This window comes from Oncorhynchus mykiss, chromosome 15, assembly GCF_057628025.1.
Source record: "Oncorhynchus mykiss isolate SJ-2025 chromosome 15, ASM5762802v1, whole genome shotgun sequence".
Classification (NCBI taxonomy): domain Eukaryota; kingdom Metazoa; phylum Chordata; class Actinopteri; order Salmoniformes; family Salmonidae; genus Oncorhynchus; species Oncorhynchus mykiss.
Window position 1 is genome coordinate 18959651 of NC_143036.1, and position 17727 is coordinate 18977377.

General features: G+C 42.0%; 2 protein-coding genes across 22 annotated transcripts in view; both read right to left on the reverse strand.

Annotated features, from left to right (window-relative positions):
* unm_hu7910 (un-named hu7910) overlaps nt 1–2345 on the reverse strand; it is a 43786-nt gene extending 41441 nt beyond the window's left edge. For 10 of the 18 annotated variants that reach the window (XM_090199449.1, XM_090199453.1, XM_090199450.1 and 7 more), the window contains exon 1: nt 1754–2263. In XM_090199449.1, the coding sequence (XP_090055575.1) occupies nt 1754–1793 (40 nt within the window). In that variant the 5' untranslated portion in view covers nt 1794–2263. Of the gene's footprint in view, nt 1–1405; nt 1474–1753 lie in introns of all 18 variants that reach the window. The other 8 variants (XM_090199429.1, XM_036943948.2, XM_090199426.1 and 5 more) reach the window with 4 other exon arrangements.
* Nucleotides 2346–6378: 4033 nt separating this feature from the next.
* wdr48a (WD repeat domain 48a) lies at nt 6379–17035 on the reverse strand. Of its 4 annotated transcripts, none has more exons than XM_021562568.3 (19): nt 16907–17035; nt 14396–14536; nt 13926–14001; nt 12703–12785; nt 12369–12498; nt 11857–11945; nt 11557–11658; nt 11087–11311; nt 10684–10758; nt 10385–10487; nt 9775–9872; nt 9573–9680; nt 9382–9478; nt 9169–9261; nt 8895–9000; nt 8689–8776; nt 8484–8560; nt 8114–8306; nt 6379–8014 (listed from the first exon to the last, which is right to left on the reverse strand). In XM_021562568.3, exons 1-19 carry the CDS (start codon nt 16952–16954, stop codon nt 7919–7921), a joined length of 2028 nt encoding a protein of 675 aa, XP_021418243.2. In that variant the 5' UTR covers nt 16955–17035; the 3' UTR covers nt 6379–7918. The 4 variants fall into 4 exon arrangements, with proteins under 4 accessions (XP_021418243.2, XP_021418241.2, XP_021418242.2 ...); XM_021562566.3 differs by having other exon boundaries at nt 11557–11679; nt 16907–17002; XM_021562567.3 differs by having other exon boundaries at nt 13926–14004; nt 16907–17002.
* Nucleotides 17036–17727: the final 692 nt, after the last annotated feature.

Here is a 17727-nt window from a genome sequence, read left to right on the forward strand (position 1 = left end):
ATGATAGCAAAAAAAACAACATTTGAGAGTGCGTTGACCCTGGTGCTAGAGGGGGTACGCAGCTGGACTATAAAACGTTTGGGAACCACTGCACTACAGTATTTAGAGTTTGCTGTAAAAAAAAAGTTGCTTAAATGTGTGAACAAGCAGCTCATGTACAGGCACACACACCCCTTTAACTTTACTGTGCACTACACTACTGTAATAATAGAGTAATAATGTATTGTATCATGTATTGTTTTATGATGTAGGCTGTTACCTTTTGTTGTAATGTCATTGTTTTAATCCTGTTTGGACCCTTGGCATCAGCTAACGGAGATACTACAATTTTCTCACTAGATGGGTGGCAAAATGCATTACAAACTTCCAACAATTTAACCTAGTCTAACATTTTTGATACCATACCTTAAAGGAGGACGCTGTACTGTACATGGCACTCTCTCGTATGCTTCCAACAATCGGGCACGCAATATGCTAGTTACCACGATACAGAAGCCATCACAGTCATCATTACATTTTAAATGGTGGTGGACAACTCTAGTATTTTTGGAGTCAACTCCGACTCCTGCTATCAGTATCATTGGAATCGACTCTCTATCTAACATTAGTTACAGCTGCAATGCCATAGTGTGCATGCACACTAATGAACTGGGTGATTGATTAGCAATGCATAGAGCCGTCTGAAAATCTCCACTAACAAAAATATTCAATATCTTATTTAATATCTTATCTTATCTTAGCCTATTAATGACCATTTTAATTTTTGACTCCCTACCACTATATATTACAGCCCATTATGACAACACCTGACATGTAAGGCTATCCGCTAATCTTAGTTTGTGTTTAACATAATATCCTCTATAATAGGTGAGTGCATCATGTTAGTAGGTACATAAAAGGCGGCCAAAGGTTTCTTTGGTTTGGGCTACAAGCAACCATGAAAATGAGGAACTGTCAAGCATGCACAAGCCTTCAAAATATGTCTAGAGGTGGTTGATGTTGCCCTGGCTACAACCACTGGCACCAACCGCTATCACCCTTGTGTAGACTCAGTTTCTCTTTTGCAATACCAGCACAAACAACCCACTGCGTTCACAGCAAGACAAACAGGGCCAAGCATTAGTAGGCTATGCCTTTCTATCAGATATTACAATCACAGTACATGCTTACTTTTATGATACTTCTGATAAGCCAAGCAAGTCCGTGCAACTGTAACTGTTATCAACCACTCAAAACACAGGGCACTTTCCACTTGTTTAGACTCAGTGCTTACGATGACACTCTCCAACGATATTTTATGAGGAGTAGACTATTACTCATGTGTTAAACATGTTAGGTAACGCTTTAATGATCCCGGCTGCTTTAATCACACAAAACCCAGCGCAGAGTTACACAGGCTTTTTACCAGATCTGCGTGTCCGGGGATGGTCTGGATGAATTACATGGTGTCCACTGAAGGGAATCATTTTACAACTATGAGAGAAATTATTGCCATACACATCAACATTATTCATCACAATTTAAGAATAGAGAAATAAAAAGCCTAAACCAACCATCGAAGGCAAGAACATTATCAAAGTATTTGCCTCCTGCTCGTGCAGTTGCATAACTGGCAAATAAATATTGAACTGGTTGCAACCTAAAATACTGAGACCAGGTTGTTTAACTAGCTATACTTGCATATTAGACTATAATGTAGTTTACTAGATATGCTGTTAGCTAGTTAGCATAGGGATTAGGGAAGGGTACCGACCTTTCTTGGATTGGTTTCTGGAATTCTTCCTCGGAGCCATCGTAAATGCACGGATGCTTACAGTTCAAAGGGTTAGAAATGCTCAAATACTTAGCCTGTACGCCTTCTTGTTCTCTAAATACAATTCTGATACCTCCTTATTGGTGGAAGCTCCTACTGCTTACTATCACAACACAAGTAACGTTCTCATGGATACTGACAAGCTAAAATGTACTAATGAGTGATCTCAAATTCGACAGGGAACGAGGTCATGGGCGGATGATTTTTTGCTGTAGTTCTACAGCGTGGACCACTATCGTTGGGAGCGCCTAGAGAATCCGCCTTGAAGGTTTTGATACATTGCCTGGCTACACGACTCCTTGCTCCAGACAAACGCTACGCCACGCCCACGGACGTACATTTTCTTCTACGTAGCGAACTATAGTGCAGCGGAATAATTTAGGGTAAATTGTCAGGCTATTTGATAACAGCAAAAACGTGGCAAAAAAAAGGGAATGTGTCCTCTCTATCGCGAGATTTTAACAATCAAAGGTTTTAGGTGGCTGCTGGCAGGAAACTAGAGGGTTCCTATCCCCCCTCATCACCATTATATGTGTCTTTCCTTTCAGATAGAGGCGGTGGATCTGGGAGGGACAGAGGGGACTGACTCTATTGTATCTAACCTGAGAGGGGGGGGGGGGGGGGGGGGTCTTCTCCATGTCGTGTGCTGGGGGATTCCTGCAGTATCTTCTGGGGGTCAGATTTTATGGGATTATAGCAGTTTCCTGGAGAGATTAATCTGGAGAGAGAGAAATACTGTACATAGCCATAATATGACATTTGACATATACACTCACAAGAACTACAGTGCATTCAAAAAGTATTCAGACCCATTGAATTTTCCACATTTTGTTCCATTACTGCCTTATTCTAAAATGTATTAAATAAATAAAAATCCTCATCAATATATACACAATACTCTATAACGACAAAGCGAAAACAGGTTTTTTAGATTTTTTAGCAAATGTAAAAATAAAAAAAATATACCTTATTTACATAAGTATTTTTACCCTTTGCTATGAGATTCGACATTGAGCTCAGGTGCATCCTGTTTCCATTGATCATCCTTGAGATGTTTCTACAACTTTATTGGAGTCAACCTGTGGTAAATTGAATTGATTGGACATGATTTGGAAAGTTGACAATGCATGTCAGAGCAAAAACCAAGCCATGAGGTTGAAGGAATTGTCCGTAGAGCTCTGAGACAAGATTGTGTCAAGGTACAAATCTGAGCAAGGGTATCAAAAAAATGTCTGCAACATTGAAGGTCACCAAAAACACAATGGCCTCCATCATTCTTGAATGGAAGAAGTTTGGAACCACCAAGACTCTACCTAGAGCTGGACGCCGGCCAAACTGAGCAATCGGGGGAGAAGGGCATTAGTCAGGGTGGTGACCATGAGTTCCATTGAGGAGATGGGAGAACCTTCCAGAAGGACATCCATCTCTGCAGCACTCCACCAATCAGGCCTTTATGGTAGAGTGGTCAGACAAAGGCCTTTTGCTCAGTTGTGCACCGGGGCCTCCCACGCCTCTTTCTATTCTGGTTCTGGTTTTGCGCCTTCAGTTTCTTGGCAATTTCTCACATGGAATAGCCTTCATTTATTAGAACAAGAACAGACCGACAAGTTTTAGAAGAAAGTGCTTTGTCTCTGGCCATTTTCAGCCTGTAATCGAACCCCGATGCTGATGCTCCAGATACTCAACTAGTCTAAAGAAGGCCAATTGTATTGCTTCTTTAATCAGAACAACAGTTTTCCGCTTTGCTAAGATAATTGCAAAAGGGTTTTCTAATGATCAATTAGCCTTTGAAAATGATTAACTTGGATTAGCTAACACAACATGCCATTGCAACACAGGAGTGATGGTTGCTGATAATGGGCCTCTGTACTCCTATGTAGATATTCCATAAAACAAATATGCCATTTCCAGCTACAATAGTTATTTACAACATTAACAATGTCTACACTGTATTTCGGATCAATTGTATGTTATTTTAATGGACAAAAAAATGTGTTTTTCTTTCAAAAACAAGGATATTTCTAAGTGACCCCAAACTTTTGAACGGTAGTGTATGTCGCACGTCACTACTTCACAGGAGCAGCATTTGAACGTAAAGATGTATTTTTTATCATGTGCCTTAATAACAAACTTCTATTCCATCGATAAATACGAATACACTTGTTTAATTACAAGCCTAGTTGGTTTGGCCATGGAAAAAGGCTTCCTACTAGTCATGATTGGCTGAGATAATGTATGGGCTGGACATGCCGGGAGATGAGTTTGGATTGGTCTGCCATGTAGCACACTTCTGTCTATAACGTGAGCTGTTCAGTATGTTGACAGTCCTTTCTACTGTGCCATTTTTGAAAGATATAACATTAGGCTTTGAGAACTACAAACGTTTGTCTACTTTTCTCAATGACATTGTTGCCATAAATTTAGCAGGCTCTGTCGACAGATCAGTAGGAAAAAGGAATGGGCTACTGCACACGCCATGGTCAGTGTGAACTGGAGACAAACAAGATGTAGCGACAAACAAAGCAGAGTTAAATGGTTCCAGTCTCCCGTGAAGCGTTCATCCATGTTTACGGGTAAGAGTCTAGCTACACTTTCCGGAAATACGTTTCTAATTTTGTCAGAAAGTCATTTTTATTGCAAGTTATTGCATACCTTTAGCTTGCTGGCTCGCTAGCTAATGTTACATGTATGATCTGTGTAGTAATATTATTCTAATCAGAAATCCATTTGCATTGTTAGTTATAGCCTAACGTTAGTTAGTTAACGTTGAGCCTAGTTTGTTAGCTTTAGCTACTTGCAGATTCATACTACAGCTATGACAATGTTTGTATTGGTAGTAGTATGAGTTAGGGTTATGCCGGTTCATTGTGTAGCTAGCTAACTCACCCCATTCCGTACAAATGTGCGCAACCACAACATTCAAACGAGGCTACAAAGAAAACTAATGATCGACATGGTAATGGCTCTATAGTATTGGAGAAAAGTTGAAAAAACGGACCCTCCGTTACATCGTGACGTGTCATGTCGTAACGTACAGCACACATAAAGCAACTATTTCTGTCCTACAATCTCTCTCCACCAGGTGTAGCACTTCTCTCTTCCTTTAAAAACAAGAAATGGACAGAGACGGGGGTAAGGGGGGAATACCTAGGTATTTTTTGCGTCATCATTGCATGTGATCATCATTCTCAAAGCCGCTGTTCTAAGATCACTTTAGCACCCCCCTAAAACCCGATTTAAATTCGACACAAACCTTCAAATAGGTATGTAATGACACATTATATAAACTCTTTATAGTGTTTTATTTACATTTAAGAGGCAATAAGGTGATAAATTGGACAGATCAACACCTCTTCTTCTCACTACCACGGGGCTCATTGCCTGCTTGAATTATGCTGAAACGGGCAGCGTTTAGGTCATGTAATTGATTCTGTTGGAAAGGGGAGAAATTGTGCTTTACAATGGTATTGACATTACAGTTGATCTGGAAGTATTACGTTTTTGGGGCGCTAAAATAAGGGCAATTGTACGGACCAAGGCAATGTACGAGTTTACGTTAGCTACTTAGCTAGCTACATATCTAAACAAAAGACTCTACTTTGGCAGGATTATTACATGACCCATGAAATTAGCAGGTGTGTCTGGGGGTGAATTACAGCCATCAATTGTATTTCATGAACGTGTACATGTCTAAACAATAGTGACCCATCCACGTAGCTAGAGTGCGTGACGGATGGTTAGAGCATTTCCTTCACATGACCCATCAAAGTCTGTCGGGTAAGCGTCATCTAATAAAGATATACAATTCTAAAATATTTTTATCTGGACACTTTCTGTTTTTGATATTGCTACTATGCAAGTACTATCACTGTACCGTTTACAACTTCTATATCCTGTACATGTGACAAATAAACGTGGATTTTATTTGATATAACGTCGGCGTGTTTACCACATGGCCTCACATGTGAATCCTTGAAGAGATGGATGGGATTAAGGTTTAAGAGGGTGTAAACGATGCTGAATGGGTGTAGACAAAGAAGATGTCTTGCCTACTGAAGACCGAATCGAGGACATATGATATCAGAGTGAGAATAACAAAATCAATGGGGTGCCCTGGAGGTCATGACCCCTGAGCACATTCCCTGCGTGCCTGGTCAGTTTTCGGTCATTACAGATTTTTTGTTGTTGTTGCTGACATGGCTAACATAAGAGAAAAGCTGCTGACACACAACCAAATGTCAAAATTGAACCTGGTGTATTCTACTATTCTTACTCTCAATAGTAAATTGAGACCTCGGCTGAGCGTATGTCGCTTATGCCTGGAACCGGCCCTGTACAGACCCACAGATGACAGGTCTCAGACCATGACAACTGCAGGCCTGCTTCCAGCAGCATTTGTATTCCAACTCGGTCAAATACACAATAGAAAAGGGTGGTCGAGAAGAAACACTAAATCAATCACACAAATATCACATCAACATTGCAATTGGTAGCTTGTTGTGTCCTGGAGTTATGCAATATTATTTGTGACCGCAAGTCTCTGATCAATGCAATTCATCGTCCTCTGAAATTCAAAAGCATTTTATTCTCGTTGTCATGTTGGTTAATTTATTAAGCACTTATTTACCCAAAATATACTACATTTAATTACATCAACACGTGGGAGCACATGGGTTGTGGATATGGAAGCATATAATTCTGTAGGAGCTTTTTTTTCATGTAGAGCTTTTTCAGACAAAGCTTATCTTTCAACTAAAATCAAATAAATGATTTATTTTTATACATTTGCTATAGCACTGTGCAATTCACATTGTTGGAGTAATCCATTTAGAGTTGTAGAGCACAGTCTTCATTTTGTTTGCATAAATAAAATAAAAAGTTGTGATTCCCTCCAGAATATCTCCCCCTAGACCTTCGTCATTGTATTTCAAGTAGATTTAGCTGCAGACTGTCAAGGGTAATGCCAATGACAACAAATGTAGCTTTCCTCTCAAATACAGTACAGTAGCCTATAAACATCCTGATTCCGTGGGTGAGATCCTTTAGTCGTACATATCCGTTGCTTCTTGACACGTGTGGTTTTTCTTTCCTCTTTTTATTAACATGAGAAAGCAACCTTTTGAAAATAACACAGGGTTCTCGAGAAAAAAAGAAAAAAAAAATGTTCCTGATGAGGTGTACAACTTGTGTCAAGTTGCCTACAAAATAATGACAGTCTATTTACAAAAAGAAAGATAGGGTCAGTAATTTAATATCAGCGTTCGTTAGCTAATGAGATTCAGTTTGGGGGATGTGTCCTGGTCTGTGTCCATTTGGTGAGAGAAAAACTTCACCCAGCCGCCTTCAATACATCAGTCAGTTGCCAAACTGAGGAAACTGAAGGATATCACACATGCATACTATAGTCACGTCTTTACATTCTGTCAAGTCCTTGATTGGTCGCCTGACAATCCAGAAAATCTTCCTCATTGAACCGTGTCCTAAACATGGATTAGGATGAAGGGTAGTGATAGGTGGTTGGAAACCAAGCGTGTTCCTGGAATGTATAGGGGGAGAGAATAAAAGAAGAAAGAAAAGAAACGTGTGCAGTCTACCAATCAGGTCACAAAGTGAACCCCCAAGCATAGCGACTTTCTCAAGATGGAAGGGCGCCTTCGCTCTCTGAAGATGGGCATGGCAATAAAACATATTTCTTACAAATAAGGGGGGATAAACAAAAGGAGACAAAGACATTGAATAAAAATAAACCTAAATGACAAAAACCTTAAAATGCCCTGGAATATTCCTCAGTCCATTCACTGTACACAGCAACAATTGTTTCTCGCCATTCTCCTTGCGTGTTCTCACGCCTCTCTACATGGCTGGGTGTAGAACGGTGATTTTGTGTGACGCTCAGGCTACGGACCTTTCTGAGGGGTTATTAAGGTGTTGTGACCTCTTATAAGATCTCATAAGGAGTCGTTGAGCACAGGTTTGTGTTACTAACACATGGATCTGGTGGGATGAGTTGAACAGTCCAAGTTTGGTGCCAGAGGAAGAAGAAAGGAGGAGGAAGAGGAGGGCAGGCTAGCAGAAGATGAGCCTTCTTCGCGGACACCGGCGACCTCACGTGGACTTCTGCCGGTAGTGAAGGGTTAGGTCTCCACCGCTCTTCCAGATAAAATGCTTGACGGTCCGCAGGTCCATGTTGGGATCCAAAACCTATAGACAACGAAAAGTGATTTTGGGAACATATATATTAATACAAGATGTAACACAAAGGCAAAAGATGGGGACTGTACCGTATAAGCTGCACAGTACCTGGTCCTGACAGAGCAGCTCAATCTTCTCCTCGGCCAGCACGGCCACGTCCTCCTCCTCCTTCTGCTCACTGGGCTTGTCGTTGTTTGCCGAGGCCCCCGTCTGAGACTCGTTGTCCAGGTTGATGATCTTCTCGTATACGTGCTCCATCACCTTCCTCACCTGGAGCATGTCACTGGCCGACAGGCGGTCCCTATTGGAAGACCACAACGTTGGAATATAACCGCAAGCTTGGAACATTGAACAGTCAGATAAATAGTTCCAAGTGAATGATCTCTTTAGCAAAATGTGGTTTGCAGGGAAGGATGAACACGCAACACTAATAGGAATAGAGAAACTGGTTCAATCGTTATAAAAGTGTTTCACTTACTTCTTTAAGGTTTTTGCACCAGAAGAAGAATGAGGCTGGAGGTAGAAGGGGATTTTGTTGAATTTGGGCATGTTTTTCTAAAAGACAGGGAAGAAAAAGTTGAAAACCATACATGAGAATCATAGTGTATAAACACTACACAATTAGCTATAGTACATTACTGTAGAAAGACATTTAGATTTATCATTAAAGGACGAGAGCTCACATCCACAGTGATGTCGATAACCCACTGTGGCACGGTCTCGTTGAGCAACATGGACTCAGTCTCACCACCGGAGTCTCGACACAACAACCTGGAGAGAGAGAGAGCCTTGAATAAGCCTGCCGGGATGGCCAGGTAGGTGGGGTTTGCACTTTTAGTACTATTTCATGCTACACTGTGAAAGACAGAGATAGCATTGTATATTTTACCTGAACAAGGTCCTTCCCCCTGCCTCTCCAAAGATGACTGGCGTGTGAGGGGGAACATGGAAGTAGCCGTTACCTTTCTGTATCCTGCTCTCATGCTCCCCGTTCACTGAACACACACACACACACACACACACACACACACACACACACACACATCAGAACATAGAATATCACTGATAGATTTCATTCAACTTAATAACGTCAGAAAATATCACAATGGCTGTCTGCATTGTACTGTTAGTAAATGTGTGTGTATATGCGTATAGCAACTCACTGTGGTTCATCTCTGTCTCTTCATCCATGGGGTTGATGTGGGTTCGGGGCCAATACTCCAGTAAGGCCTGCAGCAGCAGTCCACCCAGGTTCACTAGAAAAGAACAGAACTCTGTAGGATTGATACTGCATGTACGACGGTAACCCTGTTTAGGTATAAACATTTTAAAAAGTCAACCATATCTTACAGGGCAGTAAAAAAATGATCACTCACACTTGGGGTCAGACCCATCAGGACTGGAGAAGCCTGCATCCTTGGCTGACACCCATGCAGCAAAGCAGTCGCTCTCATCCAGCGTGATGGTCAACATCTACCCAGCAGAATATAGGTTTAAAATGAGGACAAATCCCTGTTCCACCGACTGTCCAAAGCTTACAATGTAAAACAGCGCAGGATCAGCTTACCCCAGTTTTAAGATCCACTGAGAACCAGTTTGGCACATAAACCATTTTGAACCTCTTTTTAATCTCTTCGTCAAACTCCATCTTTCCCAGGTCTTCCCCTTTACACGCCTGGATGAGGACAAGAGGTATTCAATTATACAATATGACAAACAATGGAGAGATGGACAATAAATCGATTGAAGAGAGAGCAAAAGGCACACACCTTTAAAACATCCCAGTATGCAATGTTGTTGTTGGTGTCTTTGGTTAGTATGTGTCTCTTGTCGTTCAGAATGTGGCACTGGATAATGCTGGCTCCCCCTAGTGGACAGCAATAAACACAACACTCATTTAAGCCTAGAACTTATTTTTTTACTTAACTAGGCAAGTCAGTTAAGAACAAATTCTTATTTACAATGACAGCCTACTCTGGCCAAAACCGGACAATGCTGGACCAATTGTGCGCCGCCGTATGGGACTCCCAATCAGGGCCGGATGTGATACAGCCTGGATTCGAACCAGAGACTGTAGTGACGTCTCTTGTACTCTTGCCTTAGACCGCTGCGCCACTCTGGAGCCCAAAATACAGAAGGTGTTTAAAATAGAATAGATATGTGGGCTCCTGAGTGGCGTCCAGTGTAGGTCGTCATTGTAAATAAGAATGTGTTTTTAACTGACTTGCCTAGTTAAATAAAGGTTAAAAAAACATTTGTAATTGCAATATTTGCAATGCAGTTTATTGGGAGATTTATGAAGTTTGAATCTATCAATCATTTTTAATGATTAATGGATCATAAAAAAATAAGAAGCGTGTGTGTGTGTTGTGTTTTTACCTGTAACAACCTGCTCGGGTTGAGTACAGAGAGGCGTCAGGGGAGCAGTGCAGTCGTTGTCGTAATCGCCAGATGCTCGGAAATTATGAATGCCCTTCAGAGACTGCAATGAGTCATGACGGGAAACATAATCAGGGAGTGAACATTGCATTAAAAGTATACAGCGACACACAGGCCTCACTGAATCCTGTTTTTTTTTCTGTGTTATATTTTTTACAGTAATTCTATGTCTATTTATTATGAACATATCCATTACTCATATACAAACACTGTTGTTCAACTTCAGCTATGCTGCTTACCCATTTGTTGACGGTGGACTTGGTGGTGGAGACCCAGAGGGCCGTGGGGGGGTCTGCCGAGCGGTCCAGCTCCATCTGAACCAGGGAGACAAGAGGTCATTCAGATAGGAAAACTGTGATGGGTAAATGTGTTGTTGACAGAAACACTTAAGGATGACTTCACCTTGATAGTACTTGCTGATTATCTTTAAGATTTCTCATTAATGCGTTCCTGACTCTACTAATTATTATACTAGCGTACTTTCTTGTATACAACAGTCTTAAAAAAACATTTGAGTTAATGTTACAAAATACTTAAGTCCAATAAACATCTAGGCCTAATATCTACAGGTTACAACCTTTTCAACTACGTTTCCCATCATGCCGTCGGCAAGGCTTATCGCAGTAACCCCACCCCTTTCACCTTGAGGACAGGGGCTTTCTCCTCGCAGATGAGAACGCGGAGGTCTGGATTCCTCAGGTCGGTGCAGTAGATCTTGCGGTCGCGTCCGCTGGAGTAGACATGCGTGAAGGCTTCGTTGACCTGCAGGGCCCACACGCCCTCATCGTGCACCCGGTAGGTAGCAATGCACCGCTGCTGCCCCAGCGACCACAGACGGATGGTCCCGTCTGAGCTGCCCGAGAGACACTGGGGGGAAAAGCAGATGTAACATTAGGAATTACAACATTTTCAAATCTTTCACAAAAATGTCTGGGTTGTTCGAAATCCAAGTTGAGAAATTCCAGGTAAGAGGCTTCCCTCGCAGCTTATTGCCAGCAGATTCCAGAAATGACTGAAAAAGTCCTCTCCCTCCTATGAAGCATAAGAGCGCCATCGCAGCTGACATTTTTAAGGGTGAGGAATGAGATGAGATTTCTAAGAGCCATCCGTACCTGAGTGCCATCCCTGTTTAGCAGTAATGATTTAACGTTGTCTGTGTGACCTTTCAACTTCATCAGCTTGGCACAGGTTCGAGGATCCCAAACTCTCAGCACCTGTAGCAGGACACATTCACTCTATGAGGTATATGAAAACACAGGTTTAGGTTTTTGTTGGTGGCACACTCTTTGTTCTTACACACATCTTACTTTAGAACATGGAGGTGAAGTAACAGGTTCAGTTAGCTGGAAGTATATCAATGTCATCACCCCACTAGAAACATTACAACTATATCAATACAAATGTGATTTAACCTTTTCAGTGGACCCTGACACAATGACGGTGCCCATCTGATTCATAGCCAGACTGTAGATGGAGTCTTTGTTCCCACTCAGTGAAGAGGCTGGGAGACGACAACAACATCATAGTTACCACAACACTCAGGTCTGTCTCAACAGTCTACTCATCAGTAACCAGGAATGTCCCACTGAGACACAGTGTATTTTACATATTTAAGATATCCATCCTTCAAATTTATGTGTACTACAGAAACAAGAACATGGTCTTCAATGATGGTTCTCCAGATAGACATCTATCTCATGTCTTCATGCCTAAGTAGTGCAGTGAACATTTACATTACTCAGTCTAGGATATGCCTGTGACATAATATAGCTGGGTCATGTTCATTAGGGCAAGCAATGGAAAACACTTTATGCAACAGGAAAAGAAAATGATAATTTCCAGGTAGTCCCTTCCTGTTTCAGTTCCTTTTCTTCAGTTCAGTGCCCAATGTCTGAACAGGACCCAGATGAGAGAGCATACTCACTGGTGACAGTATTATTGGAGGCGGTCAGTGCCGTTAGTGTGTTAACGTCCCATAGAAAGATCTGTCTGTCCAGCCCTGCTGAGGCCACCAGTTCCTTGTCCTTGGCATAGGCTAAGGCTTTGACATAGTCCTGTACAGACAAAACCATAGGGGGTTACATCAATCTGATGCCAAGTCAGTGCTTTTGAGTAAGATTTTGGTTCTGATTGTGCTTCAGCCTATACCTTGAAATGTGCATGCTAACTCTAATATAGCAGTAACGTTATGCGTATGTACCTTAAGTTTGGCCTTTGTGATGATTTTGGAGCTCAGTACATAGTATGTTATTACATACCTTATGTGTTCGCAATGTGGACATGCAGAATCCCTTATGTGCATTCCAGACTTTCACTGTGGTGTCTGAGGAAGCAGATATCACTGGAATACAGAGTAAAATTTGTCTTTATTTTTCCGACACATACATTTTCAAAGGCAAAAAACAACAACTATTTATATCAATGGCTTGCAGGCTTAAGTAACTGTCCAGTGTCTCCAGATTTCTATGAAATATGACCTATAATTAATGACAATGAGTGAAATAGTTTTCCTTCAAAAAATGTGTAATTAAGTATGTTAAAAAGCAGCGTTCTGTGTTGGAATGGTGTGGGCATACCCTATACCGGTCATGAATAATATTAATGTGAGTAGACCGCTGATTGGCCAGCTCAGGAGGATGACGACATCCTCTATGCTAAAATATTAAGTATTTTTGAAATGGTCTTGTTTTAAAAGTGTTTTTTCTACAATTTATGCTTTGGCCACAAATACGAGTATAGGACAACAACAAATACGAGTAAACAACATTATTTGGGTAGGAGTTAACAGAATATTCACTTTTTTTTAATTTTTTAAATTTTACCCCTTTTTCTCCCCAATTTCGTGGTATCCAATTGTTGTAGTAGCTACTATCTTGTCTCATCGCTACAACTCCCGTACGGGCTCGGGAGAGACGAAGGTTGAAAGTCATGCGTCCTCCGATACAGCACTGCTTCTTAACACAGCACGCATCCAACCCGGAAGCCAGCCGCACCAATGCACCGGAGGAAACACCGTGCACCTGGCCACCTTGGTTAGCGCACACTGCGCCCAGCCCGCCACAGGAGTCGCTGGTGCGCGATGAGACAAGGACACCCCTACCGACCAAGCCCTCCCTAACCCGGGAGACGCTAGGCCAATTGTGCGTCGCCCCACGGACCTCCCGGTCGCGGCCGGTTACGACAGAGCCTGGGCGCGAACCCAGGGACTCTGATGGCACAGCTGGCGCTGCAGTACAGCGCCCTTAACCACTGCGCCACCCGGGAGGCCCGAATATTCACTTTTTAAAGTGAGATTTTCCCTGGACATATAGTAGTAAATATCCATTAACAGGGTTTTGCCAATTTGCATGTGATGGAAGCGTCCTAAAGTCTGGTTGCTTTTCAGTGATAATTCTTTAATAAAAATATGCACTTTCCATTCTGAGGGGTAGGGCTCAATTTAACCCCTTCAGCTCTGGATTAATACATTACACTGACTCACATGTCTTCCCATTGCAACAGAGGACGATGTCATTGACCCAATCTGTGTGGTGTTCCATCGATGCAATGTACGGGTCCTGCTGCAATAAAGAGATTTTACGCTGCAAAATCAGTGGGTTTATGCAAGTATTCTATGACAATCAATTACAATAACAGCACAACAAATAAGTCTGGATCTTTTCATTTGAACATTGACCATAGGCATTGGTCTGTACATCTATGCATCTAAAACATTAGCTCTTTCTCAATTCATCTTTCCTAGACACCTTTAACATCCCGCCTTCTCAAAACAGGGGAGGGACCTTGGACCGTCTCCTCCAATACAGTTGAGAAGGAGACGATAGGATGTCAGGAATCAAGGAAAGATGAGCGATAGAGCGATCAAAACCACAGTGTGACCTCGAGGGAGAGGGGTCATGATGATAATATGGCATTCTGCCAGGTGGAGTGGTTAGGTGACAGACAGGTTACCTTGTGCTGGTTGACGCTCCATATCCTAATAATGGAGTCTCGGCCAGCCGTGAAGAGGCGGTTCAAGGCCGGGTCGAGCTGCAGAGCATTCACCCCATTGCGGTTATACTTCTCCACCTCATCCCGAATCACATAGGACACCTGCAGAGAGAACTAGATATGAGTGCACTTTGAACCATATTACAATATAATGAAGATAGATTGGTGTTGTTTCCGGTGAATCCTTGACATTGTCCTGTATACCTATAATAACATATAGGCACTGGTGTTGGCACTGTTGCTGAAACCTTTCTAGTGTCATAAATGGCTTGTAAACACTGGTAATGTATATCGGTCAAGGATATCTGTTGAAATGGATGATGGAACCTGTGGAAATGAATGATGCTACAGCAGGAGTGTCAGGTGAGTCCTGGAAATACTAGCCCTTCATCACCACTCTCAGTTCCATTACACATAAGAGTCGTTGGACAAAGGTCCCTTCTGTAGGAGGGAGTTTTGTTAAGAACCCCGACACTCAATCTGAACAATAACACGCATCGCTTGCGGTACGGTATTGGAAGCATAAGGACCTTATCTTTCATATCAGCGAGAATTAATAATAATAGAAAAATAGTTGATAGGTTTAACCTTGATTGGTTTAGTGCTCCCACACAGCCATATCCGTGTGTTACAGCGCTTGTTTACAGAAAACAGACAAGACGAGGTGACCGCCTGTGCTAATTAAGCAATAAGGCCCAAGAGGGTGTCAGTATACCACAGCTAAGGGATGTTCTCATGCACGACGCAAAGCAGAGTGCCTGGATACAGCCCTTAGCCGTGGTATATTGACCATATTCTACATCCCCCAAGGTGCCTTATTGCTATTATAATTAGAGCAGTAAAAATAAATGTTGTGTCATACCCGTGGTATACGGTCTGATATACCACGGTGTCAGCACATCAGCATTCAGGCCAATTTATAAATAGCTTTCTAGCATGTTCCGAGCACCTGCGTGTAAGCGTAACTCTGGAAGTGTAGTGGATATGTAGTTTCAAATCAAATTATTGGATGGAGGCAACCAAAGGTGTATGGATCTGTGCAAAACTGCTACAGTAAGTGTATCTTTTTCATTTGAAGGATTCTTTCTCACGGATTAATGATAAGGTCCATATGTTTCAAAAGCAATGATTATTGACGTGTCTAAACGTTAAAACACAGCGTTGGGATTTTAGCTCACAAAGCAGTCTTGGGCGAAGCTAATGGAGCTCACCAGTCCTTGTAGTCCTAAAACCACAAAATTAGTTACCTCTGGTTTGTTTACCCATCCATATGGGAAAAATTGGGGTTTTGGAATAAATGCAGAAAATAAGGTCTGAGTTTAACACATGCTTAGGAAATCTTTAAGGTTTTGTTGTATTAGATAATAGCAGTCAGTTAACATGACCTTTATGAAGCCTGTATGTGCTTCATGATTTTTTTATCGCAAATTCTTCAAAATTCAGAGAAAGTGACATTAGCTGATTAAGTTTATCTCAAAGAACAAAACGTATAAAATGTCCTAAGCCTGTGTTTACCACAGACCTTATTTTTGGAATTGATCCAAAACGGCATTCATTTTTCCCATAGGCTTTGTCCAACAATCCATTGTGGAGTTAGTGCCTACAAAAAGACAACCATTAGTATTTCTCTCTATGGCTGAGAACTGCAGGGAGAAGGCAGAATGCCGCCTAGAGTTTGAGAGTTGTGTAAATAATAGCCGTCCCATTAAACTCAGCCTAAATGTACATTCTGAGAGACCATAGCCTGCTGACAGACAGTGAAATTGTTTTTATTTCACTATATGCAAATTGCAGTGGCTCTGCAATGCAAATCTGGAAAATTCAATGCAAATGGTTTTCCAGGTGCAGAATACACATTTGCAGATATCTACATACAAACATTATATTGCATCAACAGGGGACAAGGAGACTTGTTGACCATCTATAGTACTGTAATGCAGCACTCAACACACTGCATGCCATCATTAGTCTGGCGACTACAGTTTGATGACGTTGGGCAAAATAGGATCAAGCCTATCAAATTGTAATCAGACAAAAGATAATTGCACCATCCAACTGGTTGCATACTAGATAGCCAAAATAGAAAATCACGTCCTTCAGTTAGCTATCTCGTGACGTGAGGGTGGGCGCGGGGGGAATTCTTCCATCTCTAGCCGCAATAACACCCCATAATCCCACTTTCACATACAAATATCTTGACAACCCATTAAACTCGAAACACGATCTCGGTCAACCGAAATGAGTCATTTGCAGCGGGTCGCAAAATCTTGTGAGTAGCTGTAAGCTAAACTAGCTCTCTGCTAGCGGTGCCAGAGCCTGGGACTGACCGCCTGGGACTGACCGGCTGCACTTGCCCGCCACACGTTGAGTGTTTAAAGACATCCATGGATAAGCAGGCAAAATATACATTTCCGCGGCCATGAATGCAACTTAAAAAATCCTTACTCTGCATGACAAAATAGATACATTTACCTGGACTTTTCTCCGCCCAGCAGCATTTTGCCTGTGAAGAGTCGCCATCTTACATGTTGACAGCTTAACGTCACTTCCATAAGGCGCAAAGGAGGATACTTCCGGAAAGTGAGGGCCCAATCTTCGAGGCTCCGCCTACAAAATTGATAGGCGCCTTAATACATGTATTGCACAGAAATCATATATTTACACTAAACAAAAATATAAACGCAACATGTAAAGTCCAAAAAATATTCCTTACCCCAGGATACTCCAACTGGTGACTATCCGAGAGAATAAAGAAAAAGGTGCACTGTTGCTGCATAAATCTGATAGATGTATTGACGGGACAAGTAAACAACCGGCAACATGTAAAGTGTTGGTACCATGTTTCATGAGCTGACATAAAAGATCCCAGAAATGTTCCATACACACAACAAGCTTATTTCTCTCACATTTGTTTACATACTTGTTAGTGAGCACTTCTCCTTTGCCAAAATAACACATCTACCTGATAGGTGTGGAATATCAAGAAGCTGATTAAACAGCATGATCATTACACAGGTGCACCTTCTGCTGGGAACAATAAAAGGTCACTCTAAAATGTGCAGTTTTGTCTCACAACACAATGCCACAGATTTCTCAAGTTTTGTGGAAGCATGCAATTGACATGCTAACTGCATGAATGTCCTCCAGAGCTGCGTCCAATTGGCCTTGCAACCGCAGACAGCCTTACAACCGCAGACCACGTATAACCACGCCAGCCCAGGATCTCCACATCCTGCTTCTTCACCTGCTGGGTCGTCTAAGACCAGCCACACGGACAGGTGAGGAAACTGTGG

Excerpts from the sequence above, each read along its gene's own strand:
- wdr48a (XM_021562565.3), bottom strand. The coding sequence starts at position 16,954 with ATGGCGACTCTTCACAGGCAAAATGCTGCTGGGCGGAGAAAAGTCCAG. Across the intron at positions 11,946-12,368 it reads CTCCAATAATACTGTCACCA|CCTCTTCACTGAGTGGGAAC; the intron begins GTGAGTATGCTC and ends GTCGTCTCCCAG. Across the intron at positions 10,488-10,683 it reads AGTCCACCGTCAACAAATGG|TCTCTGAAGGGCATTCATAA; the intron begins GTAAGCAGCATA and ends GACTCATTGCAG.